Source organism: Amphibalanus amphitrite, unplaced genomic scaffold, assembly GCF_019059575.1.
Source record: "Amphibalanus amphitrite isolate SeventyFive unplaced genomic scaffold, NRLGWU_Aamphi_draft 000251F_arrow, whole genome shotgun sequence".
Classification (NCBI taxonomy): Eukaryota; Metazoa; Arthropoda; class Thecostraca; order Balanomorpha; family Balanidae; genus Amphibalanus; species Amphibalanus amphitrite.
The window spans coordinates 391,409-404,950 of record NW_024881746.1 but is presented as its reverse complement, the minus strand read 5'-3'; the positions used below and the strand labels follow the sequence as shown (position 1 = coordinate 404,950).

At 46.5% G+C, this 13,542-nt stretch overlaps 2 protein-coding genes across 2 annotated transcripts; one reads left to right on the top strand and one right to left on the bottom strand.

The window, feature by feature from the left end:
* The first annotated feature begins 1,353 nt into the window (after positions 1-1,353).
* Positions 1,354-5,752, top strand: LOC122386435 (nucleolar protein 10-like). The gene is made up of 3 exons (XM_043375615.1): positions 1,354-1,463; positions 2,089-2,622; positions 5,610-5,752. The coding sequence occupies exons 2-3, from the start codon at positions 2,169-2,171 to the stop codon at positions 5,750-5,752; spliced, it is 597 nt and encodes a 198-aa protein (XP_043231550.1). The 5' UTR covers positions 1,354-1,463; positions 2,089-2,168.
* Positions 5,753-10,091: 4,339 nt separating this feature from the next.
* On the bottom strand, positions 10,092-13,282 carry LOC122386446. Its single transcript, XM_043375628.1, has 2 exons — positions 13,230-13,282; positions 10,092-10,624 (listed from the first exon to the last, which is right to left on the bottom strand). The coding sequence occupies exon 2, from the start codon at positions 10,587-10,589 to the stop codon at positions 10,284-10,286; it is 306 nt and encodes a 101-aa protein (XP_043231563.1). The 5' UTR covers positions 10,590-10,624; positions 13,230-13,282; the 3' UTR covers positions 10,092-10,283.
* Between the last annotated feature and the right edge of the window lie 260 nt (positions 13,283-13,542).

Sequence of the window (13,542 nt, the reverse complement as noted above, 5' to 3'; positions counted from 1 at the left end):
CCACGTCCAGAGTCGTGGACGGCTAAATACTTCAAATCTCTTCCTTCCCAATCTGACATCCCACGTCTCAAATGCACATTGTGTGGAAAGATTTTTCAGGCTGCCCGTCAGTCTCTGTCTAACCGAAACCGTCACATGCAGGTAAGATATTTATTTCTATTTCCCTATGGTTAATATGTTATTGATGCATATTATCCATTAAAATAGACATGGTGTAGGGTAAATGGCCAAATCACGAACACTGCCAAAATCCGAGCAGCCAACTTTTGACTGCAATATTTGATATTTAGTGTAAATTGAGTTGGAATATGGCCAAAATTAAATTGACAACTTTTTGGTGAAAGGTGGTGATTTGGGTTAAGGGGCGAGTCAACTACTGGGTTATTTTGCACCCATTAAATGAATCTTCTGCTACAATTCTACCCATTGAACCTCAATATCATGATCCACCTGTCCATCACTAGGTATCCTTCCTTATTACATAGAAACTTTGAATGCCATGGCAATTTATAATTTTAAATGACAATATTTTTATGTTTCTTCTGTAGGTAGGTAGGTAGGTAGGTAGGTACACCAGACTGCTATGGACACTTTTCCAAGTTGGTGGGGCAAAAACCTAATTTTATCTTGGTTTGAGTCGTTTGATTGAGTTGATTGATTCCTTTCATTGTCGCGTTTGAGTCGATTGAATCAATTCCCGAAAACTGCTCTGACTTGATTGATTTGATTGGTTTCCCAAATTTGTCGTGATTGAATTGATTGCTATTGATTGAGTCGTATACAACCCTGCTCTCCAGGTGCGACAACGGCACACCATTAGGTACTCGGTGTCCGCCATTCGCTGAGCTCGTATATCAGCGGCCTGTCCGTGCTGCCGCTGCTCACCGTATATCTCCAGCCGTTTGACCGTCCGTCCCAGGTCAGCCAGGTGACTGATGGTGTCGGCAGCCACCCCCTGGAGCGACACTGACAGACCATCATCCTCGTACCATTCCGGCCACCTCGGCTCCGTCACCTTCGGCACTGTCGGACAGAGCTGTGTCAGCTGACTGCAGTCGGACAGAGCTGCCGCCGCGTGTTTCGTTTTTCCAACCAAAGGAAGGCGCTATACCCAAAAATACCCTATTGTGTGGTTCAAAATGAGATTACCACTACGTTAACAGGAGATTTGGCCGCCAACTCCAAGATTCCCTTGCAATTTCCAAAGTGGCGATTTGGTGGCGATTTCCAGCGTAGGTGTTGTGTTTTGGTTGTGGGACGAGGCGGTTGATATCTTATAGGTATATATCTTATAGGTATAGGCGGTATAGGACATAGGTTTTTTATAGGTATCTTGGTTGATATCAGGTTATAGGTACGTTATTAGCCTTCTGCCTTGGAGGTTGGACGCGACTGTGTGGGTTACGATCTGCAACAATTGTGGGTGCCTGCAATCCGGCGTTGGCTGCAAGATCCTTGAAAAGGTGAGGTTTGGTTTATATCAATATAGCCTTGGGTTTGGTGTAAGGATGGAAGATAGCAACGTGTTGGTAACAATCCTGACAATTACAAATTTTAAATCTTCTGATGCCCAGGCTCCACTACGCAATTTTTCTGTGTGATTTTGTCATTGTGATAATATCGCATTATTGCCAAAAAATCAGATTCTGAACTTTTTTGTGATAATGTGCGAGAATTTATTTGAGCAATATTGCATGACATTTCATGCAATAATGCAATTTCCGCAGTTTGGCTCACCCCAGCCGTTTGCGCTAGGTGAACATTTTCTGGCATCGCCAAGGGCATCGCGTTCTTGTATTATCGCAAAATCGCCCAAAAAATGTAGGCTCCACGTTTTTTTTTTTTTTTTTTTAATGCTGCGCGTCTTAATCAGCAAGCTATGAAAGTATGTAATGTAACCTTAGGTTTGTGATACGGTTAAATAACTTTTAAAGTGCTAAAGGACATAATTTAAAATTGTATAAAAAAACAAATCACAACTGTCTTACTGCCGCATGGCATTCATTTAACAAATCACGTTTATCTCATTTAGGGTGTGCCAATTGTTTGTCTAGACTTATATCGCTACTCCCCCGTTGTGTCTGCCAGCAGATGCTGAGTACCCGAGGGCCGAGGACTTGATGATTCGTTCGATGATTACCGCAAGATGAAGATCAAGGAGAAGCTGGATGCCATACGCGACAGCGGCGTCAAATTGGACAAGCGGCCCTCAGTCAACAGACGTGGCGCTGAATCTGATGCACGGTGCCAAGTCGTCTAACATCAAGAAGAGGAAGACGACTCATGGGCTGCTGGAGGACAACCGCTTCAAGGCGATGTTCAAGAACCCCGACTTCACGATGGATCACGAGTCGGACACGTTCAGGCTGCTGAAACCGGTGCTCAGCTCGCTGGAGGAGCAGCGGGCCGCCAAGGCCGAGCGCGGACAGCGGCTGGCCGAGGAGTGCCGCCTCCAGGAGGAACTCGAGCTCGAGGGGCGGCCCAGCTCCGAGGACAGCTCCGACGGCGAGGAATACGTCACCGAGCTCCAGCGGAGCCAGCAGCAGCGTCAGCTCGAGCGGCGCCAACGGCCCGCCGAGCTGGTGGCCAACCCGGCTGCGCTGCCGGTGCGCGTGCTGCAGGGTTACCAAAGCTTGGGTTTTGTCCCAAGATCTTGGGATATTGAACCCGACCTTGGGACCTTGGGATTCAACAGCAAACCTTGGGATTTGTCCCGAGCTTACGACTCCCGCTAATTTTAGCACATTTTTTTAATCATTGGAACAAGGAAAAGTATGAATAAAGACCAAACAAAAGAATCAGGAACACATCTAACACAACTTAATTGTTTTTTTTTTTTTTTTTGTAAACCGTCCTTTTTGGCCGAACACAACCGAGCGTTCTTTCGTTTGGTTTCACTGTACCTTACCAAGCAACCAACGAAGCACGAATAAGTTATCCTTATTTGACGCGTCTTCACTTGGTTTCTCCCGTCCCAGCTCTCAAGTGAGGCAGTTAGCGAAATACCCAGTGGCTTCCGCGTCGATTAGGTAACACCCGACCTGGCCGCCTGTTTGCGAATTGCGACGCCCGACGGATCGGAGGCGGATCCAGCTCAGTTTTTTTTTTGGGGGGGGGGGCAAACCATAAAATTTATCGATTCTTTCCATGCATCGTCCATAGGCGTAGTTAAAATTATGCCGTTTGGGGGGGCAAATGCCCATTTTGCCCCCCCCCCCCTTGGATCCGCCACTGCGACGGATCATGCTTCAACTCGTATCGTATTGCGGCCGGCGGGCGGCGGCGACGCCCTCGACCCGTCTCGAGTTCGGCTCGTCTTTCTGGAGAGTGGAGGGTGCAGGCTCAGAAGGTCAGAAGTCAGAACTCAGTGTCGTCTGTGAGGGAACGTGCAAGGGAGCGACTGCGGCTGTGTCTCTGTACCTATGCCTGCGTGTGTAACTGTGCCGAATGCAAGATATGTTAACGATATTGATTTATTTAGTCAACCAAAGATTTGAAAATACGTCAAATACACTTTGCTCTATATTTGGTTTCTATAGACCTTGGGATGCACATTGGGCTTTGATCCTATCGACCTTGGGATATGGAGCTCGATTTTGGGAAATTCGCGCGGCGATCTTGGGATTTAGAAAAATTCTCGTTGGTAACCCTGGCGTGCTGCATGGCGACAGTGTGCGCGAGATCACCGGCGGCGCCCGGCGCGCGCGACGCGTGCCGCTCGGCGACCGGCTGCGGCGCCAGCAGAGCGACGGACCCGTGCAGCAGTGTTCGCCACGGGCCGGGCCAGCCCAACGGGCCATGGGCCGGGCTGGGCTACGGGCTGGGCCGGGCCCCCAAATATCATTAGTTAACGGGCTATGGACGGGCCGGGCCAAGAGCTTTGTGCACTATGGGTTTTGCGACTAATGTCAATTTAAGAAAATTTGGAAACTGATGCAAACAAAGCCCACTGGGAAAATACAAAAACTAAACCAAATTTAAGCAATGTGAAAGAAAACCTACTTGATATTGAATTTTGGGAATCTTGAGAATTATCCAATATCACATCATGTCACACATAGGAGGGTTTTCATAAAAATTCCGCAACCAAAAAGATCAGAGAATCTCTAGCATCATTAGTTAGTTAATAAAAGTTAAAATGTAGTCATCAGAATAACTTACTTAGCACTACAACTCCAAAAACTAAGAAGCCACTCAACAATGATGGGCTACAGGGCTACATTAAGTTTAACACTTATATATGGCGATAGTGAGACAATTCCAACACAGTCTTTTTTCCTTCACCGACGGCTTTTTAACGAACAGAACCTTAAAAGGATACTCACAAAACACACTGTAAGTAACGAGGAACTCTACAGAGTATTTCGCGATGAAAGCTTCTTTAAATGTCCATAAATTTGTCAAAATAAATCACAACAAACCAGCCCCTTCTCAACAAAATTTGCAATCATGGCCAAGGCCATATATAGATCATGGCGGCGGCGCTATGTTTATGTGGCGGCATCTAGGTAGTATACACAACAGTATATCAAATAAATACGTTTTTTAAGTAAGTATCAAGGTGCAAAACAAAATTAAACAAATAAAAAATAAAACCTAAATCACAAAGTCTGAAAACTCGAACGAAAAACAAAACAAAAACTTGATCATATATGTTTTATTATACAATTGGTCAGAATCGCTACCTGCCGCAGCTGCGACAATCAAGAAGTGTTCGCTCATTTTCGATTGATGGTGATGATGCGTAAAAGTCGTAAAAGTACCCAATGACATTTCAAGCTTACCATGTTTTCTGCTTACGCTGCTAGCGATATCCATATCTTGAAAAGAGCCTAACATAAAATAGCAAGGAAAGTAGCAGATTGTTGTCCACAGAGATTCGGTTGACACGTGGGCATGAATTGAAAATAGATTAAATCAGTTTTGCTGATAAATGGATGGATTTTCTCTTTTTTTGGAAGACAGTGCTAAAGTTAGTGTCACCTATTTTGTATGCTTTCTCAGGCTTTTGATATTGCAGCATCTATGGAGTGAATTTAACAGCAAGGTCAATCCCAGACAGATTCATCAATTCCCATAAGTCAAGCTTTTTTCTGCTGGTAAGTGCTGGGAAGTAAAGAGTATGTTGCAAATACTTCCTTCAAGTATGCATTAGAGTCACCAATTATGAATGATAATGTTCACACACATCAGCTTGCAAGATAACTTTACTCATAGAATGTAGTTAATATAATCATGTAAACTTTTTATAGGTGTGTAATCATGACCTAATTGACTGAGGTGCTTGCTGTTACTGTTAAGATTTGTGCCATAGGTGCTTGAAATGATTATATTCATTGAAAAGAAGGGGGTCATGATTGCCATGTTAATATTCATGCTATTTGAATTGTTCTCAAAATAGTGTAATCAATCATGCTTATTATAGCAATAGACTAAGACAATAACTAGATTGCTATTTTTGACGGGCCGGGCCGGGCTGGGCTTGGAATATTTGCCAAGAGCGGGCTACAGGCTGGGCCGGGCTCTGAACCCATGGGCCCGGGCCGGGCTGGGCTGGGGATTTTGGGGCCCGTGGCGAACACTGCCGTGCAGCATGTGTCCGGCTTCAGGAACCATGACGTTCGCCCCGGCTGGTAAGAAGCGCGACTCGCGGCGGCGCGAGAAGGCGCTGCGCCACCAGGCCGAGCGGCGCAAAATCCGCCGGTCGGCCAGCTCACTAGGCAAAACCGCCGTCGTGTTAAAAAATACGTAACGGTTGTGGCAGGGCTGTGCAAGCGTGTGTTTCGCGGATGTATGGATGCGACGTGATTTGAGGGAGTGTTTGGATGGTGTTTTACTTTTGACTCGTGACTGGAGTTCCTATGTTTCGCAACGAATGCCTTGTGTCGTGTTGAGTGCTCAGCTCACGAATGTTTTGCACGGCAGATATTGCTGCTCAGTGTGATGCTGCAATTGCACACTGGGAGGTATTGCAGAATGTCGCACGCTGGTGTCCCTTGTGTGTTACTGAAAACTTGTGTTACTAAACGTTTGTTACTAGTGTAAAACAAAATATATGTGAAACCCTTGCAATCTTATTACTTTTTCCTCTACACCTTCTACAAACTGAGTGACCAGTTTGAGGGTTTGGTAGAACCTTGGGCTTGTTTCAGTACTAATTGCTTGCTACCTAATCTTTTTTTTTTGCACACGAGCAGGATGTTCATCGCAATAAGGTCTGTGCCTGGTGCACTGTGTCACGAACGCTACTACCATGCTGCTACCACCCTACTAGCGCATTTTGCGAGCTGACGTCTCGGACACGAATGATCGCAGCACCCCACAAACTGAGGGCAACAGGCCATGTCGCTTCTGAAAGAAAGTATTCATTAATTTTTTTTTTTTAAGAAAAAGCACAGAATAAGCAGTACTAGTTATCATAACATTTCAATTCTTTCAATATACTTATAGTCAAACTATTATTCTTGTAATATCTTTTGTTAATTAATTCATATTTTATTCAGCATTAGCATATGCAATTGCGTTACTGTACATGCCTACCTACGTACTGTGGTGTTCAGGTGTAATAATTGCTTTAAAATATTTGGCCATGGTTTGATTCAGCTTAAATTTATATATTTCGAGATTTAAACATGTATAATTTGTTTTTTTTTTCCAGCGCTGAGCGTCCATCGACGGAGTTGCAATAACTGCAGTAGTTTTGCGAGTCAAAAATAGCTGTGAAATAGAATAACATTATGGCGGAAACAAAAGTGCGCCGTAAAACGTCTAAAAGCGCCAGAAACTAGGAACTTTGTAGTATGTACATTGCACCACGCTGTAGTGTGGTGCAATTTCATTTTACACTACGTTATACTACGATTTGGGGTATTTTTGGGTATAGCGCCTTCCTTTGGTTGGAAAAACGAAACACGCGTCTCAGCCAACTTCGTCCTAGTGGGGGGGGCATATGTTACCACCCACCTCTAACTCAAAAACTAAGAGGGCTAGGAAGACGCGGTAAAAAGCAGTCGATAGCTCTCATTGCGTACGTTTGAAAGTACTTAGGTCATTTTCATCTTAGAACAATATTGGGGTCACTGGAGGTCACCAAAGTTCAAAATTTGCCAAATGTCATTATATTTCTCAGAAAACATGCATTTATCTCAGGAACTATGATAGCTAGAAAAACGAATGGAAAAGCAATCGATAGCTTTTAAACTCTTCTTACGAAAAGGCCACCATCAAAATTGACCTCAGGCCAACGGTTTAGCCTCCAGAAAGCAAAAACTCAAAAAATAGCTGTTTTTACGAAAAGTGTTTTTCGGCAATAACTTTCGACTAAAAAAAGCCACGACATTTCTATTGCCAGAATCGTGTTCCTCTCGCTGAGACGCGTCGAATGAACTATAATTTGACCTTGAAAGGTCAAATTGAAAATTTGACCTCAGGTCAAGGTCATGACCTGACCGGAAAAGGTCATGTTGCATCTCAGTCGATGCGTCTCGGCAAGACAAACACAATGAGGCCATCCCCAGGTTCTATCTCTTTTCAATAGAGAGTTATTGGCAAAAATCTGTTTGTAGCCTCAAATGACCTCGGATGACCTTTCTAGAGGCTATCAGCAAAAATGACACCTTGGTCTTCACGGGTGGTCCAAATCATTGTGATTCTGAAATACTTGCACTGTTCCTATGCGTACACACGGATCTAGAGGCATTTTCATTTTTCTCCATTGCCTTATACCTAATGGTAAGTTCACGACACTGACCTGACCTTAGGTCACGGATATAAAAAAAATCCGAGATATACAAATTGTAGGCGTCCATAACATATATTCATATATTCATGCGACACAATCACAGTTGCCAAAGAATGGCCTTGGTGATGTTTGCTAAAACGCATGACGATGACGATGACCAGCATCCATCCATCTAACAGTCATACGCAATCACATTCAGGTTGCTCTCTCATTTCTAACAAGACAATCGCACACGTTCGTTCCATGCACATTTTGACATTTTTACAATGATAGGCACACAGTACACAGAGCATAAGTTATGTAATGTGAAAATAGTCGACATACAATTGATTTCAAGCATTTGTCGTTCGCAAGGGGACTACTATTGTTAATAAAAACTTATTGTTATTTTCTTCTAAGACATATTTTTGGAAAGCTGCGGCACTTTCTGCTTCTATGAGCCTCGCAGGCAAGTTGTTCCAGTCACGGATAGTTCGAGGAAAATATGAGTTGTGATAGGACAAAAGTCGTGATTGAAGTCGTCTAACCTTTTTGCTGTGATCATTTCTTCCTATGTAATCAGGTTGTATGAGGATGCCACTGACATCTAATCTGCTAAAGCCACTGCATAATTTAAACATCAAGCATAATCTAGCAGCTCGGCGTCGGGCCTCTAGATTTTTCCAGCCAATATCAGACAACATCCTGCTAACACTACTATCCCTCGAATAATCATCTAAAACAAATCTTACAGCACGTCTTTGTATCATTTCTAGTTCATGCTTCGTTCCCTCTGCACTTGGATCCCAGACACAGCTTGAATATTCTAACAGTGGCCTGACTAAGGTCAAATAGACGCTTTCTTTAACAGTCTGCGGGCAGCCTCTAAAATTTCTTTTGACAAATCTCAACATTTGATTTCCTTTACTTGTAACATATTGTATATGTTTTTGCCAACTACATGTACTCGAAAGGTGAACGCCTAAGTACTTATATTCTTTAACTACCTATACTTCTAAACCATTTAGATAATATTTCGGTGTTTTTGCACATTTTTGTCTGGACATTCGCATTATAGCACACTTTTTGACATTAACAGTCATACTCCAGTTTTTGCACCATCGTGACAATTCATCTAAATCTGTCTGTAAGGTGTCGCTTGATATCTGATCACTCCTGACCTCCGTGTACAGGACTACGTCATCTGCATACATTCTTACCTTGCATTTCATTATGTCAGGGAGGTCGTTAATATACAAAAGAAACAAAATTGGGCCCAAGACGCTGCCCTGTGGGACTCCAGATGTGACAGGTAATTCATCTGAGTATGAATTTTCCACAATGACTTTTTGAGATCTATTGGTAAGAAAAGCCTGTATCCATCCTATTACTTTCTCATCTAAGCTGTACATTTTGAGTTTGTTTATGAGATGCTTATGTGGCACCTTATCGAAAGCCTTGCTAAAGTCAATGAAAACAAGATCTATACTGTTTCTTTTATCAATTGAAGACATGGTGTCTTGGCAAAGCATTATCAACTGAGACTCGCAAGACAATTTTTTTCTAAATCCATGCTGACTCTCTGAAAAGAGGTTTAAGTCTTCTAGGTAGGATACAATTGAGGATCCTAATATTCTTTCCATCATCTTGCAGCAAATGCATGTTAGCGAAATAGGACGATAGTTTTCTGCTTGGTTTGCATTACCCCCTTTAAAAACGGGATGAACCAGAGCTTGACGCCAGTCATTTGGTATATCTCCTATATTTAGAGACTGTTTAAATATAAATGTTAGGAACATAGCAGCTACCTTAGCACAGCGTTTAAGAATGGTTCCACAAATACCATCAGGTCCACATGCTTTGTGGATTTTAATATTTTCCAGGAGACCTAAAACACCCTGATAATCAATAGTCACTGGTTGCATTTCTTCGTTTGTGCGACTGCTCGCTAGATTTGGAGTGACTGTCCCGTTTTCAGTAACAAAAACCCTTTTGTATTGGCTGTTCAAGACATTTGCTATGTCTTGTGGTTGGTGTACAATGGAACCACTTTTAGAAAGAAGAGATTTGATGCCCGACTCCTTGCCCCGCTTAGTTTTGACATACTTCCAAAAACATTTACTGTTTTCCTTTAACAGACAACCAAGATTAAGTTTATACTGTTTTTCTGCCTCTCTGTGAGCCTGCTTGACATATGCTCGAAATTCCTTGTATTTTCTCAGGAGAAAGTTACATCCAAGCCGCCTGGCTTTTTGATGTAACTTTCTCTGCTTGTCATCGAGACGCTTCAGTCTACGATTGTACCAAGGGGGATCTGTATTTACATTAACTGTACGAATAGGTATTGAAGTATATCTGTATTCGGCGACCACTGACACCATACCAATACACCACAGCCCGGCGGCCGCTGCGCTCCCGACCCGACTGACGACCCCAAGGTCAGGCCGCCGCCGCGACCCGGCGGTCGGCCGCCCCGCCCGGGTCAGCCTACCCTGCAGGCGTGGCGCTAGCGGAGGGCGGCGGGTAGCCGGATACCGCCGGATCCATGTCACACACATTTGATTTACATCAAGTCACCACACTCCTCCCCCACAGGATTAGACTGCCCCGCCCGGAATCGCACTGGGCAACGCCTCTCCCGCGCTGAACGACGCGACACCGGCGCAGAAGCGGTCGCAGCCTCGAACCGCGACGGCGGAGACGGCGACGACGTCGAGGGATGTCGTCCGACGTCCGCGCACTTCTCAGAGGGGAGGGCGCCGGTCTCTGACGCCTCCGCACCGTCCACAGTCGCGTCTCTGGATTCTCCGGCGACGGCGTGAGCGGCGCTGTCCAGAGCAGATGAGTCCGGAGGCTCATCTGGCACCATCGTCCGCCGGTACTCGTGGTTCGGCACCGACACGTCTGGAAGGGGAACGGGTCTGAGTCTCACATGATCAAAATGTCTGCGGAAGGTCCTCCCATCCTCCAGCAAAATCCAACATGAACAGCCATCGACCTGTCGGACTGTTCCGGGCAGCCACCTCGGGCCGGACGCAGCGGGAGGAAGAACATACATGTACACTTTGTCTCCCACCTGGAATATGCGAGGCTGTGCTCTCACGTCATACTGAGCCTTCTGTTTCCTCTGGTACGCCTCCATCACGCTCCGTCTGGCGTCTTCACGCAGCAGGTCCAGCTGAGTCCGCATTGGCCGGCCGAGGAGCATCTCAGCGGGAGACTGCTGCGTCACGCTGTGGGGCATACTGCGGTAGCGGAACAAAAACCTCGACAGACGAGTACTCAGGCTACCTGTAGACTGACGTTGTAGGCCCTGCTTCAGCGTCTGCACAGCTCTCTCCACAAGACCGTTTGAATGAGGCGAGTACGGTGGAGAGGTGACATGTCTGACTCCATTTCGCTTACAAAACGTTTTAAACTCCGGACACACAAAGTATCTGGCATTGTCTGTGACCACAGTCTCCGGAACTCCGTGACATGCAAATGTTTCCCTCAACTTTTCAATGGTAACCTCAGCCGAGGATGTTCTGGTCATGTGCACATCCATCCACTTACTGTGAGCATCGATGATGACAAGAAGCATCACCCCGTTGACAGGTCCGCCATAGTCGACATGGAGCCGTTGCCAGGGAGAGCGGGGCCACTCCCATGGATGCAGAGGCGTTGGAGGCGCCGCATTCCTCCAGCGTTGGCAGCTACGGCATCCTGCAGCCATCCTCTCTACGTCCTGGTCAAAGCCCGGCCACCAGAAGTGCATCCTGCCAAAACTTTTCATGCGGGCCACACCAAAATGACCCTCATGCAGCTGACACAACATAGCGTGACGACCCTGTGGCGGTATGATTACTCTACTGCCCCACAAAACGCAACCATTTTCGATGCTCAACTCAGCTTGCCTGTTGATGTACGGCTTCAGGTCTGATGTGTTGTCCGCAGCATCTGCCGTCCAGCCGTTTCTGGTGAGCTCCAGGACGCGTGACAGCACTGGATCCGCCTGTGTCCAGATCTGGATCTGCTTCTGCGAGACAGGACCAGAATTAACAAACTCCATTAGCTGCACAGTTTCTGCAGGAGTCGGGACATCCTGTGGCTTGTCAGGCAGCGGTAGGCGGCTCAACGCATCGCAGTGTATCTGCTCCCTGGCTGGGGAATAAGTCATCCGATAGTTATATGCAGACAGAAGCATAGCCCAGCGCTGCACGCGAGGAGAGGCCATCACTGGAAGAGGCTTACTTTCTCCCAGAAGCCCCAACAATGGCTTGTGGTCAGTTTTGATCAAGAATTGCCTGCCACACAGATAATAATGAAACTTCTTGACGCCAGAGACAATAGCCAAACCCTCTTTGTCAGTTTGGGCATAGCGCTTCTCGGTGTCTGTCAGCGTTCTGGAGTAGAACGCCACTGGCCGCTCCTTTCCCTCCGGATCAATCTGGGACAGAACGCAGCCCAGGCCATAAGGGCTGGCGTCACATGCTAGAAGCGTTTCCCTGTTTGCATAGAAGTGAGCCAAACATGGTGGATCGATAATAAGATTTTTAGCCGCCTCAAAAGCTGCATTTTCTTTAGGGCCCCACATCCATTTTTCACCCTTTCGCAGCAGTCGGTACAGGGGTGACAAAACTGATGACACTCCCTTCATGAACTTACTGTAATAGTTCAACAGCCCCAGCCAGGCTCGTAGCTGAGACACGTCCGCTGGAGCTGGTGCCTCGAGTATGGCCCTCTGCTTCTCTGAAGTCGGATGCACTCCACTTCCGCTGATCCGGTACCCCAGGTAGGTAACGTCTGGTACCCTGAGGCTGCATTTCTTCTTGTTCAGGCGTAAACCAGCGCTGCTCATCCGAGAGAGCACCTCACGAAGCGCTCGGTCATGTTCAGCTACATCACGTCCGCCCACCAGGACGTCATCGAGGAATACAGTCACATGAGGAATACCCGCCAACAGTGACGTCATAATCCTCTGAAAAATCGCCGGGGCTGAGTGAATGCCGTAAGCTAGGCGGACGAAGCTATACAAGCCTTTTGATGTATTTATTGTGGCCAGTTTTTTGAGACTCTGGCGACAGTTCAACTTGATTGTAGGCCTGTCGTAAATCCAGCTTGCTAAACACTGCACAACCAGACAGCTTAGGTAGCAGTTCATCTACCTTAGGCAATGGGTATTGCTCCAAAGCTGTTGCTCTGTTCACAGTGAGCCTGAAGTCTCCACACAGGCGGAGTTCCCCATTATGTTTGGGCACGACAACAATGGGAGCAGCCCACTCGCTGTGACTTACTGGTCTGATGATGCCAGCCTCTTCTAGCCGCTTGAGCTCGTCTTCGACTCTCTGCTGCCGAGCCAGGGGAACTGGGCGGGCCTTGAAGAACCGAGGCTTCACGGAACTGTCTTGGTGGAGGGAAACTGGACCACCGGTGTACCGTCCAAGTCCTTCCTGAAAAACAGCGGGAAACTCGTCCTCCACCTTCCGCACATGCGACATTGCAGACAGCGTGTACACGGAACACTTACCGAACAGCTTGTTCCAGTTCAGCCGTATCTTCTCAAGCCAGTTGCGGCCAAACAGGCTGGGGACCTTTCCATGGACCACCATGAGCGGTAGTCGAACCGCAGGTGCACCATCAACAGCGACGTCAACCTCGGCGACACCTCGGATCTTGATCTCCTCGCCGGTGTAGGTACGGAACCGCTGCGGACAGTCCTGCAATGGAAGGTCACTGGCAGGCCACATACTTTCATAGAGCTCCTCACTGATCAGTGATGCACTAGCGCCTGTGTCGAGCTCCATCTGGACTGGTTTGCCACTCAACTCAGCTGTAATGAC

Coding starts and splice junctions, on each gene's coding strand:
- LOC122386435 (XM_043375615.1), top strand. CDS start 2,169: ATGCCATACGCGACAGCGGCGTCAAATTGGACAAGCGGCCCTCAGTCA. Junction 2,623..5,609: donor GCCGGTGCGCGTGCTGCAGG/GTTACCAAAGCT, acceptor GTCCGGCTTCAG/GAACCATGACGTTCGCCCCG.
- LOC122386446 (XM_043375628.1), bottom strand. CDS start 10,589: ATGGTGCCAGATGAGCCTCCGGACTCATCTGCTCTGGACAGCGCCGCT.